This window comes from Athene cunicularia (assembly GCF_003259725.1).
Source record: "Athene cunicularia isolate RWA chromosome 1 unlocalized genomic scaffold, athCun1 chr1_part1, whole genome shotgun sequence".
NCBI lineage: Eukaryota > Metazoa > Chordata > Aves > Strigiformes > Strigidae > Athene > Athene cunicularia.
In genome coordinates this window covers 126,940,542-126,963,488 of record NW_020799091.1, presented here as the reverse complement: position 1 = coordinate 126,963,488, position 22,947 = coordinate 126,940,542, and the positions used below count along the sequence as shown (strand labels likewise).

Genomic DNA, 22,947 nt, shown 5'->3' with positions numbered 1-22,947 from the left:
CCTCTGTCTGCTTGCTTTTTGACTGTCTTAGTGAAACTTGGAGGTTGAAACTGGTTTGTTTCTTTTGGTTGTTTTTTCCCCTGTGAAACCTTGTGTAACTGCTGAGAAGCCTGTTGCTCTGGGGTGGCATGAAGCAGCCCCCCTCGAGCATGGCAGGGTGGGTGCCACTGCCAGCTGCCAAGTCATTCCTGGCTTTGTGGGAAAAAACATCACGGGGAAAAAAAAAAAAACAAGCTTCGAGAGAGGAAATGGGTGAGCTCTGACGCTATTTTAACTACTTTTCCCCCATCTTTCAGACACATGGAGAAAAAATGGCTTCTTCTCTGCTGCTCTGTTCCTCTCTTCACACTCTCGCTAGCCTTGCAGTAACACAACTCACCCTTGCTGTGGCTTGCTATTATCACATATACACACCTGCAGGAAACCGTGATAACCCCCAGCCACAGTGCTTCCAGTACAATTATTTCCTGACACCCAGGCCAAGAAGCACCTCGTGTTGGCCAGATGTGGGTTCCTGATACAGACCTCCCCCTTGCATCCCAATCCTATCCTCCCTCACCACTTCAGTCCTTCTTGAAAAAGCCTCAAAAAGAATATTAATTCTTCCTGCTGAAGTTATGCTTAGGAGCCCTGAGCTGTCAGACGTGGCCAGCCGCTCGGACGAGCTCTCCTCCTGCCTCACCGGGGTAATATCACACACCTACCAACACACCCTGTGAGTCCCTGCACCCCCCTTCAATCTGAGATGCACTCATCTCTGCTCCCCGGGCTCTACATGTTATTATCCAGCATTACCTGTGCTCTCAGAGGGCAATGAAGCAGAGCACAAGTGTCTGTGCAACTCCTTCACCCAGGCAAATGCCACTGCAGTGTTTGCTAAGGCAAGGCTCTTTTCTCCCATTTGTTTCTCTACCTGTTCCAGTGGAACCAAAACTGTATTTCAGCAGATTTCAGCTGTTTATGCAGAGGAGCTGGGGGAGTTCTGCAGCCTGTGCTGTGGCTGTGAAACGGGTTGTGGGTTACTCTCTGCAGAGAGGCTCCACCGCAGCTCACCATTGTGATAGACTTTGTTTCACAGAGCAGTAATCCTCTCTTGACTGTTCTCTGTAACCAAACCCCTCCAGGTGTCTGTTAAAGCCGGGACTCTCTTCCATTCTCCAGAGCTGCAACCTATTGCATGATGGATCAGCCTGGCTAAATAGAACTGCTCTGGTAAAAGTTGTGCAGCTTATCAAGCTAGCTGGTAAATATAACTTTACTGAGTAGGTATCATGTTCAGGAGAGCCATTCAGTGTTGCTGCAACTGCTGGGACAGGGCTGCATATCTGTTTTCCTCCACAGGGAAATGAAAACCAGTTAAATAACTATGTGATGACAGGTAAGGAGGTATTGATGGGCAGAGGCCTAGAAAACAAGGGGAAAGAATATACTAATTGTGATGAGAGAAGCAGCAGCAAATACCAGTAGCCACAGGGCTAGTTCAGCTAAAGGAAGCAGGTGAGGCCAAGGAGGCAGATGCCTGTGTGCTACAGGGAATCTCTGTGGCATCAGAGAAGTGATGGTGGGAGGACATCTCCAGAGGTTTCTGATCTCTGGCTCAATCAGGTCACCGTGATTTTGTCTGACCAAGTCTTGAAACCCCCCAAGGGTGGAGGTACTGCCACCTTTCTGGGTACCTGTTCCAGTGCTGCATTACCCTTCTGGTGAAAAAGTCATTCCTGCAGTTCACCCTGAATCTGCCAAGCTTGAACTTGTTGCCACTGCCCCTTGTTATATCACCTGCTACTATCAAGAAGTCTTTGGCTCCATTATCCTTGTAGCTACCTGTCACGTCCCGCTCCAACGAGGGGGACAAGTGACTCAGATTCGCAAATCCCCAATTAGAGCAGACAACAAGTCTCCAAGTTCAAGCATTTATTAACTACCTACAATGTACTAATTGAACACATGATAATTGGCCAAGTACAGAGCAAGCTGTGGCGAGCAATATAATATGCTTTGCATTTCTTAACAGAAAAAGGAATAGAGGGAGATAGAGGGAATGGGGGAATACAGATCACCGGTCTGGGTTCCTGCGCTGATCCTGCTGGCGAGGATTCCAGGAGGCAGCCATCTTCTTCGCTGGCATCCGTCTTTGCTTCACTGCTCTCTCCAGACGGCCTGGGGGGGGCAGGAAGAGGGGCAGAGAGAGAGCGAGAGCCCTTTCTTCTCCCCTTTGATTTATACCCACTTTTCTTGGGTCCATCCCCTAGGTCAACCCACAGACCTACGTATCCCATGTACAGGGAGGGGTAAGGTGTTTCATGGGTTGATGTAATTAGCATGATCATGACAGCCCTCGTTAGCATAGTGAGGGGTGTCAACTTTAATATGCATTTCGTGGATAATGAAGCAAAGTTCATTCACCGGACACATGGCCCTTGAAATCTGCCCAGGTGCCCCAGAGAAGAGCCGTCCTGTCTCCACAGGGCTCTCTCCCCCAGCTACATCGGGCAGCGTTATCAGCTTCGGCCTCCACAGAAAGCACCCTGTGACTCATGGTTTTGTCTTGGGAGTGTTTGAGGCATTTCTTCAACCAGCCTCAACTTTTGCTTTCCCAGGCTGTTTGTTTTAGTTTCTCACAGGCCTGGTTGCTTGGCTCTCACACTACCTTCCAGATATTGGTAGGAAAGAAATTATGGACAACTAATATGGGATGTAAACTAGCTATCACGCAAGTAACAGAAATATGGTAGAAGAACAGTAATATCTGGTATTAAAATATTCTCTGTTTAGGACTGATAGAAAGGAAGATAAAAATAGTGCATTAGTATCATATGAACGATGTTATACATTGTTTAGATGAAACTCAGAAAGTTAAAAGAGGCTTTTGTCTGGTGCAGCTCCGTGTCAGCTGTGAACTGCTCAAGTTTGTAACTGGTTATATAGGGAGACAGCTAATATTAAAAGAGGTAAATCCCAGTAAGCACTATGCTGCCTGGGGAAACTAACTTCAGAGCTATGGAACAGAGAATAATCTCTCATGATCATAATGGGCCTTAGGTCTCTAATTCCAAAGATGACAGATGACAAATTCCTTCACAAAACCATCACTGAACCCACAAAAAGATTTATTAGTTGTAAATAGCGATTAAGTCATAGAGCAGGTGGTCATCAAAATTAAATCTGGAGCATGTGATCATAATTTCCTTACTTATAAATTAAGTGGGAAGCTAAATAAGAATAGGCCTGTACTGTACATGCAGGTTCTGTTTTAAAAGAAATTAAAAACCAATGAATTAAGAAGAATCTTTCATGTGGACTTTAGCGGTAAGGAAACTGAATGTGAAATATGTCCAGAATTTCTGAGAGAGATGCACAGTGCCTGTGGAACTTGCAGCCAAGTAAAGAAGAAAAATCCCTCTGTAGCTATCTGGATGAACAGCCACAAGGTGAAGAGTAAGGAGAACGATTGGCAAAGAAAACTCTTCTTCAAATGTTGGTAGATATAATGTAATGTCAATCTGCAAAAAAAGATTTTTTTAAAAAAGAGAAGGTTTTTCATATACATAAGTAACTGAACCAGGAAGGAGAAAGTGGCTATGCAAAGAGGAGGGTGTCAAAATTAAAAATAATTGTTAAAATTAAATGAATATAAAATAGTCTTCAACCAGGAAAATTATAGTAAAGTGTGGAGCAGAGAAAAGGAGTGTAATGAATATGAGGAACTATCACAACTGCTTTGAAAACAGAAAACATACATGTGATGAAACTAAGAACACAAGCTAAGACTTGGATTTTGCTGGATTTTTTAAAACCATAATAATTTTTATTCTTAAGAAAGCAACAAGGAGTTACAGACTTTTGCAAAATAACAAACACGGTTCAGATAAACTTTACCTTATCTGTGCTCACTCAGTTCTGGGAGTTGGAGGTCTGACAAGTAATTTCTTCCTCCAACCTGGACTTGCGGTACATGTCAGCAGGTAACCTACCCTTTCACCCTTTAAGAATTATCATCTGCCTTGTGTTACTCTGTGACACTGATGGGGAATTTCCAGCCCCTTCCTCAAGGAGAAGCATTTATCCAGAAAGTCTGTTGTTGGCAGCAAATGATCAGAGTACAGGAGCATCAAAATCTGTGATTCTTTGTGGTTTTACCATGGCCTCTCAGCTCATGTTTTAATGATCCGCTGCTGAATACTCTAACCCAGAACAGAGGCTGTGCCAGAGAGTGAGGTCCACTGTATAAATTACAATTCAAAACAGAGTCAGCGTTTTAACTGAGTTCACCAGGCTCATTCAAATATCTTACTTTGTCAGTAGAAACCAAATAAAAGAAACGCTCCACTCCCCTTACATCTCTGTTCTCCTAAATGTCACTCCTATTCTCCTAGTGCCTGAACCGTTTCCTCCTAAAACATTTGCAGCTGCATCACCTCTTCCACATCCCACTTCCCTTCACTGGTGTGCCTTTTTACCATTCTCCATTTGCTTCTCCCCATGACACCTACAGTCAGGCAGGTCTCCTCTATCCAAACCTATTACCTTTCCCGTTTCTTGTCTTTCTGCTCTGTCATCCCAAGCCTTTTTGCCCTGCTCTGACATCTCTGATTTCCACAATGCCATCATTTCTGTTCCCATTCTTCAAACAAGTGGAAAAACTGCAAAACACATCAGCCTGGCATGTGTGGAGTATTGCTCTTGCCCTGTACAAGACATGTGGGCCGCACAAACGGGGTCAAAATCATGAAGGTCTGGAGTGTGTGATCTGGACCAAGAGCAACCTCAGTTGCCAGACTTGGGTCCCCTTTTCCAGTTCAGATACTGCCACAGCAAAAGACCTGTTTTGAAAAACACCAAATTCCCAGTTTTTTCTAATCAAATCCCTCAAGATGAAATTTAGTAAGAGTTTTAACTTTCTGTTGGTCAAGTTACAAGCTTAAACTAGGAGCCTAAGGGTTTGCTGAACCCAAATTGAAGCCGCTCACCTTTTACCTAAAAGCCGCTCACCTTTTACCACCTCACCAAGATGAACAGAGCAGGAAAATTCGGTTCCTTGCAGTTCTCCAAAGCTTCTGCTGACTCTGTTAACGAGCAGGACCATCAACATGGATCTAGCTTGGCATACATCCTCCAATTAATTAAACTGCATCTGACACCAGACCACAGCTCTCTGCTAGTGTTAAATGTGAGTTAAAGTAAGAAGTGGCTACCAGCTGGCATTTGCCAGATGGCTACACACTGGTATAAGGGTGATATCCACTTCCCTCTACAGCTTTCCCTCTTGCAGGTGGTTTAACTAGACTGACCTGAAGACGACTGGATTTTCAGCTTCTGCTGTGTATGCTGAAGGTTACTTAAGCAAATTTGCTGTTTACAGAAGGGTACATACATATTGACAGGGGCGAGTTTCTCTCTTTCTCCCTCTGTGAATTAACAGCGTGTGTCTCTCCAGCATACCCTATAGCAATACCAGAAGGAAAATGATCCAGTCTCCTAGACGTTGTATGTGCACCCTGGCTGATCCCAAGAGGTAGAGGTTGTGACGTTGCTATCACTGACCCACACCCTAATTCCCGCATTTGCAAAGGTTGCATCCTCCCTGTAGTCTGACGCCTCCTGGGCGAAGGGAAGGGGAAGAAGCAGGATCAGTGGTAATAAGGCTGTAACCGAAGTCACACAATCTCCAGGAGCAGGGAGATACCAGAGCTAAATTCTCTGGCATCAGCAGAAAGAGGCTAGAAGTGGAATCGCAGCAGTGCCAGTGACACTGCCACTAAAGGTAAAGTGAGCCCAACTCATACCTAGCACAAGCCATGATTTCAGAGCAGCTACACCAGTTTACAGCAGGTAAGTGGCTGATCAGGTGAGAGATGGTTCACAGGTTGAAATTTTTCATGGTCTCTTACACCAGCCTTGAACACTGACTTACTCTGAGACCCTATTGTTTAAGCAACTTTTTTTTCCCCCTCCCCAGGTTATCTATAATTTTGTGTGGCTCCATTTTTAAGTATCCAGCATAGATACTGGCACCTGAATTTTGGACATGTATTTGCAGCCAGTGTCTTCTGCAGCTATAGTTGGGTGCTCAGCATCTTTCAAAATCAGGTACATGATATGCAGAGGATGAGGCCTTGATGTAGAGACCAGTCTAGGAAGTCTGGCTGTATGTTCTCACTTCTGTCAACTTGTGTAAAACAGAGTGATAATATTGGGTGACTTCTACAGGGTGTTTTGAGGACGGGTGAGTTTTCGTAAGCAACTTTAAGGGATGGCCAGTTTGGTTTTGCACAGTGGCTGAAGGATCAGAGCACCCAGCTTTAACTGCTCCTGGCCCAGCTTAGGTTCCCTGTGTTCATTCACTTCAGTTTCCTCTGCATAAAACTGGGATGTACCTGTTGTGTTTTCAGCAGGATACCTGCACAGACAAGTTTATTCTTATGGGTAAAGCATTATGAGACTTCCCAGAAAAAATCTCTAAAGGCAGAAACCAGAATAGCATTAAAGAAAAAAAAAGTGATTGCTGCTACTCCTGCTCCTGGGACCAATCCACTGTCTCCACAACTCAGATGATATGCTCCTGAGGGGTGTGTGTCTGGAGAAGAAAAACATCCTCACATGGTTATAAATCTCACAGGGACCACTTAAGCTGGAAGTGTAGTCAAGGACGAGCTGCACTCAGCATGGTTTTGGTCACCACACAAGTCATGCCTTCCATTACCAAGCTCTCAGCTCAGGTTCATCAGCAACCTTTATGGTTGAGAGAGGGCTCCTTCTTGCCTAGCCACCTCACCCCAGATCTGCACCAAGACTGGGGATGGCGAGTACCGTGTCTGTCCATCCACCCGGGCCAGTTTTCACCTGGCCAGCCCAGGCTAGGAGATCAGTGGTCCAGGCCAGCAGATGTCCCGGCTCCTGGCGAGTTCCTCCTGCTTGAGATGGTGAGATGAAAGCCAGACCTTGTGTCCTGAGATAGCACTTCTGACTATGAACTTAAAAAAGAAAGGGGTGTGAGTCGGTGCTGCTGTGTCTCTGCAGCGGCTGTAAACTGTTGAATCGGTTTAACAGCCATTTCAGAGGGATCCCACCCACCACCACAACTAATAACCAACATTTCTAACTAGTGCCTCTGAAATGGGTTTAAATAGTGTAATAAGACACATGCTGTTGGTAACATGCCCACTTGCTCTCATCTGTTGCCTCAACAAGCTCATTCTGTTCTTAAATTAGTGTATTTATTACAAAATAAACCAAATCCTAACCACCCTTCTGCTCTGTAAAAAAAGAAAAAAAAATCTTATACTCCAGCCCATTTAACTGAAGCAAACATTACCCATACCATTACTGAATGGATTGCTGGCTGAATGCAATATCTTTTACAGAAAATTTCTTTGACATACTGTTTCCAGTTGCTTACAATTACAATTTGCAATTTACAATTGCAAAACTGAGTAGGTGTGGCATTCTAAAAACAACTTCAAATATTCTTTGATGGCTTCAATGGATTTTTAAATAAACCAGAGAAAGTTATTAACTGAAAAATAAAAAAAGCCAGTTGAGCCCCAAAAACTGTTTGCTACTTGGTTATTTCTAACAAAGAGCAAGTTTGTTTGCTTTGGTTTGGTTTGAATGCTCTCATGAGCTCAGCTTTAAGCTTGCGCTCAGCTAGGCATGCTTGCCTGAATTGGGGGCCTAAATGATGGTCTGTGGCTGTGCAGTGAATTCCTGAATTCTCACTGGAGTTCTCATGAATTCGTTTAATTTTGGGGGGGTCCTTTTCTTTTGACCATGTCTCAGAACAGATTAGCAGTCCCTAGATCTGCCAGGCAGGAGGGCATATATACCTGTGCTCCCAGAACTTGGCTTTCCAGCCAAACCGAAGGTGCTTCAGACCTAGTCAAGCTAGGTTTATTAACTGCTCTTGCTTCCCTCAAGGACATGGTACAGGACCAGCAGCCTACCTTCAAGGTTGCAAAGGTGCTGTTTTCAAACAAGATCCTTACTGCTTTCTTTGGGGATGCCATATTAAGCAAGGAACAGAAACATAAGCAGAAAGCACATGATACCAGTGAGCAGTGGATGAAGTCTGAACAATTAAATGAATTCAGGGGAAAAAAAAAGATGCAGGATGTTTCAAACACAGCTGGGGAAAAGTCAGTTTTGTACATCCAAAGGAGCGTTGGAAGCAACAATCTTTACACCCAAATTCCCAAATTTCTTTTCAAGGGCTCTGAAAGGAGCGTGGTGAAGAGGAAACAGGTTGTTCAGACTCTGCGCTTGAAAGTAGAAACCAAAGTCTTTCGAGTCTGCTCTCGAGATTCACACATGCCTGTCAGCAGCACGGGGTCTGTCTTGTGCTCCACTTGGTAGAAGGGACAGTTCTTCAGGTGCTCCGACATGCATGTGATGTCATTGCGCTGCCATTTGTTCACTCTGGAGAACAGGCTGCTGAACTGCCAAATCTAATACATGAAAGGAGAGAGAAATTAGGGAGAGAAAACGGGAACGTTGGTAAAATTCCCATTTTCCATCTTAGAAAGGATTTTAAAAAGCTGTATATGTTTATAGAGGGTGTGCATTACTCGTACTGCGCAGGCTAGAGAACATCTGTGCAGGGCTAGCATAACAAGCAAAAATGGGATCTGTATTGTTATGTACCTCGTACTTGCTGGTTTTGCTGCTTTAGTCATCACCTGCCATTTTTAATGGGAAAGTATCCTTCTACAGTTTTTGGTGTCAATCCAGTGCAGGGCATGAGGAAATTCAGGGCACCTGACCACCACACCTCTACAGAAAACTCTGTTGCATGTACAGTGTGATTCAAGAGGTTTATAAAGCAAAGTGGCTACAGCTTGCTTGTGTGATACACATCTCAAAGAAACCTGACTTCATAAAGACCTTCCAAAGCATCTTCAAAGATGACAGCAGTCATTCAAAGTAATTAACATTACAACACTGTTGGTATTCACCCCACCCCAGCACAAGCCTGGGAAATCTGTGGTTAAATTTATTCCTAGAGGACATACAAGCTTGTGAAAAACAGAAATGTGCAGTTAAAATCTTCCAAATCTCTTTTCAGTGATACCATGTACCATTTAGTGATATACTAGCATGCAGTGACAAGGCTGTGATTAAGTAGCTTTAATATTTGCTGGATACCGTTAAATCAACTGGATTTTTGAAGTCATAGTGGATTTCTTCTCCCTAAAAGTGTTTCTTCCTGTGGAAGAATGACAGTATGTGGGTGTACTATGCTTAAGATTACCTGACCCTGTCTTAGTCCTAAATAATCATAGCTATTATACACAGTAGTCAAGAAATTCGGACTAATTACAAACAGAATGTTTTCAAGCAGAGTCTGTGCATTGGAGACAAAATTCCTGTGTGGCCAGTACAGACAGCTAACCTGAAAAGGGTTAGATAGTCCTTAAATTTAATGCTGCTAGTTTGAAATTGTGCTAGAACAACTGAAGTTAATAGCTGTATCATTGCTCAGCCAAAATGTCTTCCTTTGACTGAAGGAAGCCACATCCTCCAATAAATTATTTCAGTGGCTAATTCCTGTTTTGGATTGGGCTAATTCAACCTGCAGCCACTGAACTGTGTTACACAGATTTCAAATTCATCACGCTTCAAGTTTTCCTTTGAAAAAGTAAAGAGCACCTTCTCATAATAAACTGCTGAGCTTCCATTTGATAAGAATTGATAGGTGGAGATCTTCAGGGGTCTACGTGAAAGCCAGGTCCTTAGATAATTTTTGGGAGACTTCCCTGGATCTCTAAATTATTTGTTCCTAGATCTCTGTCTTGTCGGCTTGGTCATGCTGGAGTCTCTCATGTTATTCTTTCAAACAGTTTTATGTTAGAGCAGAAAAAAATCTGGAATAACTATTGTTCAACCAAGATTTAGACTGAGCTGTGATTACATATTTCTTTCGGACTACCTAAACAGCCAATAAGGGTGGTAATTCTCCAGCACAAACAGTGGGAGATCAGCTTTGCTATCCCCACGCTGCTCCCTCAGGTGCTCACAACCCAACAAGTCATGGCAGTCCTGTGAACTGTAATCATGAAAGCTCTTGGGGCTTGATGTGAACGCCTGAGCTCCTTTCACAGCCATATTTCCTTGTTCTTTACCTTTTTGGCATTCTAAATCATGTTTTAGTTTTGACATGTGCTAGATCAGCTTGTAAAGAATGAAAAAATGTATGAAATTCAAGTTCTTCAAAAATCCATGTGTAACCCTTAGGTATAAGGAATACTCAGTTCCTGGTGTCTAAAAATGGTGCACATGCAAACAAGTTACCCAAGACAAGCTTGAGTGGGGACTTTCAGCTAGTCACAAGATGTCTGTTTACACTGTCCTACCTTTGCTAGAGGTACTGCATTTTACAGCCCTGACCCCTGACAACTGCAGATTCACAACCTCATGAACCTTCCCCACATCTGCATGCTTATATGCAGCATCTCTTGCTACACTTGTGTTTTATCTGGAGAGAACCCATGACTGTCTTTTTCCAGGTGTCACCATCACTTGCCTTTTTGCGAGCTTTCCATGAAGTACCACCATGGGAATATCTTTTTTTCTCCCAGATCAGCAGGACCATTCCCCTCTCTTGAAGAAGAGTGGCACAGATGTCCCTCATCAGCACTGACACTTGTGATAACTGAGATAAACTGAAGCTGTCCAGGAACCCCGCAATATACTTGAGCACTTCCACTGGGAGGCTGCTCAGCAAGTCCTTATTTCTCCTTTGGTTAGCCACTGTGGAATTGCACTTCCCTGATTCAGCAAGGAGGGTGTCCACCTCTGGCTTAATAGCAAATGTCTTGAGAGGCCTGCTGTATATAACCTTGGCCTTAAGTCCATCAGGGCGGAAGTGATTTTGAACAAAAGTACATCCCAAGTAGGCCAGTGGGCATCGATGCTGGAACCATCCATCCAGACATGACTGGATATCAGCGTGCACATTCTTGAAGTGGGATGGGAACTCGTCCCTCCTGAAGAAATGACTGCAAGTGAATGTGAAAGCTGAACTGCTTTTGTTGTGTCTTCTCGTCACACATTCAGTGTAGAGCTCCACGTGGAGTTCTGGTGGGCTTTCCTCATCCAGAATATCTGCTAGAACGGCATTGGAGGAGAAGGGCTCCAGAGGAAAGCTGTATGTCTGTGTTGCAAAATCCACAAAAAGTCCATCGATACCCCTTGCTTCAGAGATCTCATGGCCTTTCAGCTCTTTTTCCAGCGCACACAGAAGTGTGGCTTCTACTATATTTGCCTTAGGTAGTTCTTCTAGGTTTATTCCCAGTTCTGAGGTATCCACTGACTTGTCTGAAGTTGGCATCTTGTGGCCCAGTGCATCTCCTAGTCGTGCTCTTTTGCCACAGTAACTGACTGGCACTTTGAAGGTGTAGACAGTCTTCACCTCCTGTGCTTCCAAGTTCCCATAGACAAAGTCTTTTTCTTTGGGAGTGCAAGCAGCTAGCTGGCCAAAGCGGATGAGCATTCCCCCATGATGTACCAGATACATGTTGTAATCACCTACACCAACTTCCTTCTTCAGCCTCTCCAGGACCCCTTCTTGCCAGGGAGCCAGTCCTGTCATTTCTGTGTTTGGTGTTACTTGTTCAGGATTTTGGTCCTTTGCCTCTTCTGCACCACCAGGTACTTCCTTTGCCTTCTCTGCAGAACTGGCAGCATGAGGGGCTGATGCTGTTTTCTTGGAAGCCTCCTCTGTCTTTTGTCCCGTGCGGGCTGCTGAGCCTGTTACCTTGCAAGCCAGAAGCTCTTTGCTGAAAATGTTCTCCCAGGTTTTGTAACTCCCCAGATCCATTCCCTCTTTGTCCTTTGCCAAATCTTCACGATCACGTTGGCTGAGCTCGGACAACTGGTTGTCACCTTCTTGTGAACCACAGACTACTCCTCCCACAGCACCTTCTTCACCATCCATGGCTTTGTCCATTAGCTCTACCACTTCAACCTTTTTCCTCCACTCTGGAAACAAGTCAGCTATTTTCAAAGTCCTGAAAAGTATCTTCTGGTCTCTGAGCGCCAAAGCTGTGTCCAGACACTCTTCGTTCAAGGTCTCCTTCATGATGTTCTTGTGGAGGGTTGTGTCTGAATCCACATTTGGCCAGCGGTTCCACTCCATCGAGCAGCAGACAACACTGGCTGGACAAACCTGGAGGTGTTTCGCCAGCTTAAAGCGAGCCATGGAAAAAGGGCAGCCATAGGCTGAGTTGAGGCAGGAGACCTGCTCTAAGGGACAGAGCAATTGGTGCTCCTCTTCTTTGCACATGTGGAAGGTGGCCCCGCAGTGTAAGCGGCAGCTGATCATCATGCAGGAGACGGAGGGCTCAACTGGCGCGCGGCAGTGCCGGCTGAAACATCTCTCACAGTGCCTGTGCTGCCCAGGGCGAGCTTTCTGAGCCCGGTGCTGTGTGTAGCAAAGAAAAGAAGACAAGAGTTATTGCCCAAAGGAGCAAGGATGGCCACAGACTATCCGTGCCTGTGCTGGGTTTCAACATGTGAGGTGCTCACATGCATGTCTAGCGGGAATAAGACTGTGGGCAAATCTCTGCCAGCTCCATACAGTTACATATCAGTACTGATCCCTGCAGCACAGTGTGGCCTGATAGCAGCACAGATATAAGTAAGGTCTTTACTCTTTAGCCCAGCAGAGGCAGCCAGGGTTTGGGAGAGAGCCGTTTTCTGTCCCAGTATTTACACTGGGTCTATCAATACTGAGCTGCTGAAATCGAGTGCCAGAGGCACAGCAAGTGAGCTTCCCACTTCCACAATACTGCTTGAGGAGGAAAGATGATGTTTCTTTCACCTCTGTAGAAAAACTAGCTGGTCGTTTGGCCTACATGTCTTGTCACCCCCCCATAAAGACCTTGTGCAAATGAACTTCCCTTTGTTCTACGCCAGCAAGGCTGAGAGTGAAGATTATCTTCATGATCCCACCTTCCAGTGTGGAAAACAGCCTGGGTAAAGGCTAAGTTGCCTGGCCTGCTTTACTCTGCTTTCCTGATTTACCCTTACACTCCTAGATAATGCCTGCATGTTGTGGAATAAGGGCTGGGGGGGACTTTCCTCCAGGCAGGTTATTAGCTACATCTACTTTCAGGTGTCAAAACCTGGAATAAGGCAATGCCTTGGTCTGCACTTTCGAGAGAAGCTCCAGAGTGCAGTGGAGGCTTGTTGCAAGGTTATAGTCACCCAAATAAATCAATTTTCTTTCACTTTTTTTTTTTTTACAAACTGCCTTTCGTCTTTCTTCCCCTTGCCATCACCAGTGAGTGATGAGTAGATCGGAAGGTGTGTAGTTAGGGCAGAAGAGGAGTGACAAAGGTCTAACCTCAGCAGAGCTTTTCTCTTCCTGTGATGGTGCAGGGAAGAAGTCAGCCCGAGCATTCCTTTTACAAGGTGTCTCTTTGAGAAAGAATCCATTTTTCCTCCTTTGGGATTTGTTTTAGAGCATGATCCTACAGAAAACGGTCACTACTGCTCTAGTTTTTCAGTTCACCCTCCATACTTCCAACAAGTCAGTGTCACACACTATCCAGAACTGAATAGGTGATCCTGAGCAGATCATATGTTAGATTCAATTTATGAAGGTGTTAGTGACACCTCAAGGGGCCAGAAAATAGAGAAAGTGGTCCCAGGCAACAAGCAATAAACAATACCAGTCTCTGTTTCATATATTCAGCTGCCACCAGACAGCTCCATGAATTTAACGTTTTGCAGTCAACAGACTGGATTAAAAGAACAAGTTGAGGTTGCCAAACCAAATGTTTCAGAAATTTCCAACAGCTTTATTACACAGACAGGTTAAATGTTTTATTGAGGAAGACTGCATTTCTGTTCTCACACTTCCATATTAATGCGGTTTCAAAATATATATAATTTTTTTCCTCTCCTCCTCTTAAAAACCTTTGCTATATAAAGGACATACAATTTTCCTGAAGTCCAACAACAAAAAGCAGAAGTACAAGAACATGATATATGAAGATCCTTATATAAAAAGTTGTCAGTACCAGATTACTAGCTTTGTGTCATGATGAACCACTGGCTTGGTTTCATTATTGTGTTTTTCATTATTTCCCTGTTAATTAAATCAGTTTAATGTAAAAATAATGCATTTATGAAGTCTGCTTTCAAAAGTTCCCAGTTCCCCTTGCTTATAATATCTCTACCCTTGCAATAATTCCTGGCAATACCTGTTAATCCTTCCTAAAAATGGGAAAACAAGCACAGAGTCTGACAGCAAGTAAATGGAGATGGTGATTAGGATGAGGCATGTTTTCTGTTGTAAAAAATCTAAGGTATGACATTCTGTGTCATACCAGCAGTCTTCTTCAACAGTGTCCACAAGAAATGCTGTTTAGGGTGTACATGTAGGACCCCCTGTGGTCCTTTCCCTTTATACACAGTTGTTGAATTAGAGAACTAGAGGCTGCTTAGTCACTACTCAGAGCTACTTCCTTGGATACCTTCCACTGGTATCAGTAACTTGGCCCAAAGAAGAGCTGCTTCAAATAGAAAACTCCTGACTTTCTACTCCGTACTGTAGGGACTGCAAATCTTTGTGGAAGGGAACAAGCTAATAATAAGGAGGAACTGGAGTTCTGTTTCCAAACAGGACTCAGGGTGCTCTTTTTTTGTCAAAACGAGAAAAAGATTTTTGACAAGTCTTCCCACCATGCTTTCTATGCAGTGGGGACTACTACAGGCCCAGCAGACTCTCATTTGGTTCTGGGAAAAAAAGAGAAGTTGTTAGTAAAATAATTTAGACTTTGTTTTTTTCCTAAGGTTAGAAAAAATACAGTAGTGTCATTTACCTAGATATGAGTGCTTTGCAACCCCAGGCTTAAGTGACCTAGCCCTGAGGAGGGCTGTGCTGCAGAGGAAGTAGACTCAGGCTCAAGGGGAAGAGATGTTATGTGAAGCTGCTTCCCCTCGCTTTGTTGAAGGTACTGTCTTTACTCCTCTTTCACACTTTTGCACCCCAGCAGTGGAAGTCATGGACAACACTGGAGAAGGAAAGATGTCTGGGAAAGGCAGTGCTTGTGGGTTCCTGCAGTCACTAAACACCACATACTTGCTTTTGATTTTGGTGTGTGTTAATTGCTCAATGCATCTTCACTCCATCCTTTGCAACTTTCAGTGCTGACCAATACCTGTTTACACCTCCTAATGAATCAACCCCATTCCTCATTGGTCCTGCAGAGTAAAGGAACACGTCCTTGTTGGTCCCTTTACCCAGGGACAAACTTACAGAGTATAAGGCTTGGGTACCTTCACCTTTGTTTGCATGAAAAGAGCTTGAGAGAGCAATGCACAAAATTAGTATTTTGTGACTATTAGAATATTAGAACTAGTAGAACATTCTCTGCCTTGCCTCGGGAAGCACTGACTTCTGCATAGGGGTGACACCAGGGTGCTGCCCTGAGTGGACTCAGACACATCCAGCCCTTAAATACATGTGTTTTAGACTGGCATCTATCCTGCTTTAGGCTGTTTAGTGACATCTACTTTTATGTAGCTCAGAGAAGCAGGAGATACAGATGGATTTATTTCACATTGGCAGCATCCTTGCTGCTGTCATTCTTGTAACATTTTGCTGCAAATATAATCTCTAAAAATAGTCCCAGCTACGACTTGCATAAGGTCAGAGGAAGGCTGGGTACATTACACTGCAATGAAAACATGAATGTGTGAACAATACTTTCCACTGCAAAAGTAACTCTCAGAGAGCAATAACTGATAAATAAAAATACATCAGAGGCATGGGCCTTATGGTTCTCCAAAACACAGAAAGGGCTGATGGCAAAGTTTCTGGAGAGAAGCCTGCTTTCACCCTGTTGGCTGCTGAAACAAACCCCATCCGAATCATATGTAGAGAAAGAAAGATATGCTTTGTTTATGGAAAGTGACCATATTGGAGCAATCTAGAATCAGTCTTCATCATTATTCAGGTGTTTTTTAGTCGAGTGTACCTTATCTCTAACTTCTATATGCTGTTATTTTCAGACAAATGATTCCTACGCCTCTCTTCTCATTATGAAATCTGTGAAGCTACAGGACAGGACAGGAAGGAGGGATAGAGAATTTTTCTGATATTGATCAGTGTTTGAATGCTTTTTCTATTCTGACATGCCAGTAATCAGGAGCTCTGTATTTTAACTGATGATCTAGTTAGCTCTGTGGTTTAGTTGATGGTATTATTGTCAGTACACAAACTACAACTTTAAAAACCCTGAGCTGAAAGTTTACAAACTCTTGCCTCAGTAAGTTTGATAGATGTCATCCAAAGGCAGGTGACACACAGATATGTCAGGTGATGAAGCATTTCTCTAAACCTGCACACTTCTTGCTTCCCTGCAACTTGTGAAATTTCCTAAGAGCTGGGTTAGAAAAAAAAAATCACACCAGAAATGCTTACGTGAATCATGTTCAAGCTATTGTGGAAAGAAGGGATGCAAATTACAGTCCACAGTCTGTCCATTTTGGTAAATCTTTATTTTTAGACTATCATGACAGCAAATCAAGTAAGGTTTAAAAATATACAGCTGCTATTTTAACTGCAGATATGTCTGTGTCTGGAGCAGATCTGTTCAGTGACACCAATTTACAGTTTATAAAACCAATTACAATTTATTTTCAATAAATATATGTTTAATTGAATTGCAGTCAATGAGCCAGAACAATACAACTGTTTTCTTATTTGTATTTGCTATATGTGACTGATCATAGGACATACTAAGGGTATACATCATATCTGAGATCTTGCACACAGAATAAAGGGATGCCTCCCATTTTAAGGAACCATCAAAAAAGGGCCATCAGAAACCCCAGATAATTACCTTAAAGAGTGCTGCTTGAGATGAGATTTCAAATGAATGTAAAACAGTTGTTCTAAGATTTACAACATGATAAGGAGCTCTTAAAAACATCTCAGGAAAGTTTGTATCCTGATGCTGGAGCCAAGAATGTTAAAGTTATATATAACAACAGGAAAATATTTTCAAAGACTCTGAATAATTTTGGTGAAGCGTATTGAGAAGATAGGAGATATTCTCTATTTCTTTTAATCCTTGTTATCCAGTATATGGTATTTATCTCATTTTTATCATAATACTTAAATATTCAGCTGAATACAGAGTTACTAATTTCTTTACAGAGTTTTTCAATACATTTACTATCTTAGTATCTGAGGGGGTTCACAACCAATAATGAATTTATCTTTGCAGTACTAGAGGTGCATTTGAGGTTAAAAGATACTATTACTTCTATTTCTCAGGTATAGAACTGAAGTGTAGAAAGATGGAAATAAATAGAATTAAATAAAATATTTATATAAATAAATATTTATTTATATTGGAGATGCTCAGGTTCTGATGTTTCACTTGCATTTGCATGCCTCTTGCACAAAAACCCTGGCAGAGCGAGCTGTAGAATCACATGTTCTAGGAGAGTAAGTCTCCTTAAACTAGAGATTTTCTTCCCTTTCCATGCAGCACTCTTCCTCAATCACTACATACTTAACAACCTCAGCAAGAAATCAGGCTTGGGTCTCCTTTTGCTGAACAGATACATTTATTTCTCGGAGCTGAGGAAGAAAACACTATGCCATTGGAAACCATCCCATCCCACATTTGTACATGTCTCTCAGGAGTAAGTTTTCTAAAGTCCTGTCCTTTGACACAAAATAAACAGCAAATCCAGGAATGCTACCACCTGGAATCACAGTGACACCTAAGTGAGTCAAGCCCAACATCTCAACACCCACAGCAGGGACAGCCACAGTCTGACCGCCCTGGTATGAGGTCACTGTGCTTCATGGTACACCTGTCCTGCATTCACCATTCAGACTGATCTTGCATATACGTGTTGCCAACCAACCTTTAAATGAGTCAGGCAATGAATATGTACAGCTCAGGATAGGTGGAAGGGGAGAATAAAGGGTATAGATTAAATCTTTATCAATAACAGTAATAACCTTCTAGTAAGCATGTGCAAGACAGTTTCTTTGAGGTTCAGACTTTGAAAAGTTCACATGGATTTTATAAGGGCACTTTGATTTCAGGGTAATCCTTCTGGTGAATCTCAAATGCTCAGTATAAGACATGCAGAGTGAAAAGTTTTTCCGTGAGACAACTGACCTGTTAGATTAGCCCAAAGATGGAAGCATGAAGCTGTGACAATTAAGGTAGCTACTCCCTGTATTTTCTAGCTGAGGATCAGCTGGCTGAGGCTGTGCTTTTTCATGGGCGATAACCACTAGTTCAGAGTTACTGAATGGCTGGGAATTGCTTTATACTGAAAAAAAACCCCCAAAAACCGCTTTAAAATAACAGGGATGGAGTAGGTCCACAGTATAGTGGATCAGTCTGGCAAAGACTTAACATTCCTTGTTTTCCTTCCAGAGTATACCTGCTGCTCGGGTTCTCACAGCAACACATCAGCTTCCTTTCAGCTCCCTAAACCTGGAATGCAGGACCACAGAGCTCAAGAGAAGCTGTCGCACCATCACACCTCCCCCTCACCTGGTAAATCTGTGCTGTACACAGGCAGTAAAGTGGCACTGAAACTTGCTCATGCGATTTCTGTCCAGCAAAATACACTCCTGTTGTTACGGGAGGAGTAAGAGAGAGTTCAGAGTAGGGAGTAGTGAGGCAGGGGTAGCACAGGGCTGGTAGAAATCCCGCACTGCACTCCCCCCTATCAGACCTGGATCAGCAATATTTCTTGCTCCTCCCTACCTGGTGCAACATGGCCATAGCTCGCCTGAGGCAAACCCACCCAAAAATTTCAGGTGCTGAAGTGGTCCCCTGGGCTGGTGGTAGGGTGCAGGGCAGGCCAGCAGCAGGATCTTGTGCTGAGCATGTTGGGGAGTCTTGTGGGGAGCCAGGCAGGACAGAGTAAAGGGTGAGGCTGTGGCACGGAGCTGCTCTGCTGCTCCTCCTGCATGGGAGGGGTCCCTGTGCTGTCCTTGGTAGAGACACAGGCAGGCAAATTCTCACTTTGCATCAATTAACTGGGAAATGGGTTTGATTTTGGTTTGAGTTCAGCAAGTGCTTTGAAATAACAGGTTCCAGTTTAGTTCCAGTTTGAGGAAAAAAAAACCCTAACTGTCCAAACTGTGTTTTTCTTTTCCTTTGGGCTCAGGTTCTATTTTATGCCTTGGTAACAATCTCATTAACATACTTTTCTGAAAACTTCTTGAGATAATCAAGTGAATGGTTTTAAGCAAACAGAAGAAACCCAGCCCAAGGCAAATGCACTGCATAGAGAATTTCAGAGCTCTTAGTCGGAGTCTAAGTCATAAAAACAAAAGAGAAAAGATTCCTGAACAAAAATTGTGAAGCAGCTACAACTCTAAGGAATACAGTAGTACCTCTAACACTTGTGATTCTTACTTTATCATTTTATTTTCAGTCTGGCTTACAAACATACAGTTTGCAGTCTGAATCTATAAAACTCACAGGATTTTATGTCTTAGGATTTTTGCCAGAAGATTGCTCTTGCCTCTCTGACCCTTACTGTATCTCCTTGTCTCTCTTCTCTCAGAGTTTCTTGAAAATTAAAGAAATTTAGGTTTTGATTTATCTTCTGACCTGCTACTGAAGCTCCCATCTTAGAATCAGCATCTTAGTTTTTTAAAACCCCAGATACAGTGCTGCAAACTGTGGCTAACCCACTGAATATATTATGGAGGGGGTTTTTTTAGAGTAGCATGTCATAGAAGCATTCACATTCACCAGCTGCTTCTGTTTTAGGGTGTCATTTGAGACATCTTGTGTCTGATTATTCTACTTCATCTTAATTACTAAGGCTGTTTTGAAGATGTCTTGATTTTCATAGCTCGATACAGTAAACATTGCATAAGGTTTGACTAATAAAGATTCCAACTCTATTTACAAAGCCTTACCTTAATCATAGAGTCCCTGTGTGTGTATACTTGCTCTCCTGGTTGTGCTCAGCTGAGTTGAAGTGAGGTGGCTAAGGGAGATCTGCAAGCAAAGAAAGAGGAGAGAATGGGAGGACACGGAGCAAGCCCAGGCAGAAACATCAAGTAGTTTGGGGATGTTAAAAATAAAACCCGTGCATGTGACTGTGTAGCTCAGTTTACAGAGCCGTTTCTTCCACTGTATTTGTTAACACTGTCACTTCTGGAGTGATACTTCACAGAGAAGTTGTGAAAGGCAGTATCAACAATACTCTGTGCCCCCTGCATGAGAGGAAAAGATCAAAACCCTTCCCAGAGCCCTCTGCCAGCTCCCTGCTGCTATCTGATGGAGGTTTGCCCTTCACGACTTAACTCCCCTTGGTGCCCACACCAGTTTGTGGTTTCTGCTGTTGGAATTGTCGCCATGCCCCCGGCTTCCGTCATCACCAACGGGTGCAGACAGAGATGGTGGGTTTCCAATCAGCCTGGGCAGGGCCGGCAGAGAGGGGGAATGGCCCTGAGCTGAGTAGCCGGGCAGATCACCCTGTCTGCCTCCCAGGGACCCCCAGGAGACTCCCCAGATCCAGCCCCTCCACAGTACAGTGAGAGGGTCCCACCAGCCACCAGGTGGAAGCAGCTCTCAGTGTCACCTTTCCTCAGCCAAACTGAGGTCGCAAAGGAGAGAAATCCCTTTTTACCATCAGCGTGGATCCATTAAAGCATTTGTGAGTTTCATTAATTTCATGGTGAGCATTTCCTACTCACGGTGAGTACAGACATATGGGCACATGGCAGTGAGGTTCAGGGGTGCAGATGGGGTGGGCACTGCTTCTCTCTGGTGTGTGCTCACCCTGCCTGGATGAAAGACACCTCTTATGACCCTGCAGCTGTATGCAACCACATTTCACAACCTCAGAAACACAGAACAACTTATTTTGGCTGTGGCGGTGCTGGCTCTGAGATCCTAATTCACGATAAACTTGTTGCCTTTGTCTTCTCTTTCTTTTTCCCTATCTGTGAGTCACCAGTGACTCTGTTTGAAACAGTGCAGGCAACTGTGTTTTCATTTTTGAACAAAATGTCAGTAGGTGACAACCAAGGCTTGCTGGTGCCAATCGTAATTTAGCAGGGCTAAATATGGTTAGCAGTCTGGCTCCATGGCCTTTTTTAGGAAGGGCTGTGATACCATTTTCTGTCATCCCATTGCACTGGGATGCACAGGGGCCAGTGGTAATAGGCCTAAACCCGAATTTGACCCAATCACAAGATGATCGCTGATCTGTTTACTCCATCCACTTCCACCCCTCAACCCCCCTCAGTTCATGGTCATTCTTCAGCCCTCAGTGTTGTCGTCAACTTTTTAGACTGTGTTTAGAAAACATGCTGCTGGCGTGCCTCACTTTTATATGAAGTGAAAATTTCTTCTCAAAATTCAGTATTACTCGTTTAGGAGTAAACACCCTCCAGCTGAATTAACCCAGATCACTAAAATACCTAAGAGCTTCAGAAGTAGCTGTTGACAGAAATGAAGCTACCTTCCCTCTTAATTTTACCGGCACATGATGTCAACCTGGTTTTAGATTTCCATGTTTCCAGGCAGTCTGAACTCTGGTGACATTTTTTACTGTTTCTATGTGTTGCTCGGTGATCACACAGACCCAAACAGCCTGCCCTGGACCTGCCTCACTCTGCTCCATACTCTGCCTCGCAGCCTCGTGTAACGCGAGCCCCCAAGTTTTTCAAATCCTTGCCTGCACATGATGGCCGTACTCCAGAAAGGCATCATCTGTGGTGGTCTTTTAGGGCAGGGTATCACAAGATGCACGGAATGAACATAGTTCACCGTGCCTGAGAACATGTATGTGGTGGAGAGGAGGGAACAGAAGAGTGAAGGCAATGGGTAACAAGAATTTATCCTTGTGCCTGCAGCACACCATCGTATTAGCTCAGCTGCACCTGAAACCAGACTCTCAGCAAAAAAACAAGGAGAACTTGCAGATCTCTGCTGCCACCCTTACCTGTGCTAATTTGATTCAAGGTATCTCAGGAATGCCAAAAGCAACAAGACCTCCTGCTGCAGTACAGATGTGCTTACTGGTGGAGTGCAAGAAATGTGAAATCTCTGACAGAAAAGTGTAACTCATTTATTTTTTGGTGCAAATGCTTTGGGAGAAATCTGTTGTCTCCTTTAATGTCTCATATCTCAATTCTATGGGTAGAAATGCTGTGCTATATAGAAACCCTATGAAATATACCTGTGTATATGATATGTATATCATATATGTATATACATATGATATATCAATACAAATATCTATTGATATGGGAAAATCTGGCCAGATCTTGTAGGCTGAGAGAGAGGTGAGGCTGCTGCAGCTCCATGCCCCCCAGTCCAAGCAGTAGCCAGGCCGAGCTTGTATTCCCAGTAGGCACAGGGACAACTACACATATACACCATATATACATGGATAGCCACACAGAGCACTCACATAAACACAGCACCAGCTGCCTCATCCCACCCACCCCTCTGGCTGAACAGGATGCAGGGGTTCTAGTGAGCATGTGTGTCTATTTATAGTATATATATATATATATATATATACACACACACACATACACACGTATGTGCAGCGTGGCTCCCTCCAGCAGCTGGGCTCAGGCAGGCTGTCCAGTAGCTGCCCCTCATCTCCAGCCTCTTCAGTCCCTCTGGTCCCCCAGTAGCCAGCTCCCCTGTGATGGTCTCACCCCCAGGGACTCCCAGGACCCCAGCCTCTTTGGCAGCTTCCAGGACATCCCTGGTCCCCCTAACAGCCGTCTCCTCCCTTGCAGCCACCTCACAGCCCCCAAGCCCTCTTGATGGCTGCTTCAGCTGCACCCTCCATGCTGCTCACCCACTCGCCCCTGTGCCCAGTGCTGCCCCATGGGCACAAGTCCCTGCTGCTGGCACCCAGACCCCCCCACACCCCTGCACATGGTAACGAGAGTCCCTCACCCCTGTCTCTTATACACAT

General features: G+C 44.0%; 1 protein-coding gene across 2 annotated transcripts; it reads right to left on the bottom strand.

The window, feature by feature from the left end:
* Positions 1-3,785: 3,785 nt before the first annotated feature.
* Positions 3,786-22,034, bottom strand: FBXO40 (F-box protein 40). 2 transcript variants are annotated; one of them, XR_003399632.1, is made up of 4 exons: positions 19,919-20,082; positions 10,520-12,418; positions 7,944-8,444; positions 3,786-6,974 (listed from the first exon to the last, which is right to left on the bottom strand). XR_003399632.1 is itself a non-coding variant. In XM_026860839.1 (4 exons), exons 2-4 carry the CDS (start codon positions 19,925-19,927, stop codon positions 8,247-8,249), a joined length of 2,106 nt encoding a protein of 701 aa, XP_026716640.1. In that variant the 5' UTR covers positions 19,928-20,000; positions 21,955-22,034; the 3' UTR covers positions 3,786-8,246. The 2 variants fall into 2 exon arrangements, 1 of the variants encoding a protein (XP_026716640.1); XM_026860839.1 differs by adding an exon at positions 21,955-22,034 and having other exon boundaries at positions 3,786-8,444; positions 19,919-20,000.
* Positions 22,035-22,947: the final 913 nt, after the last annotated feature.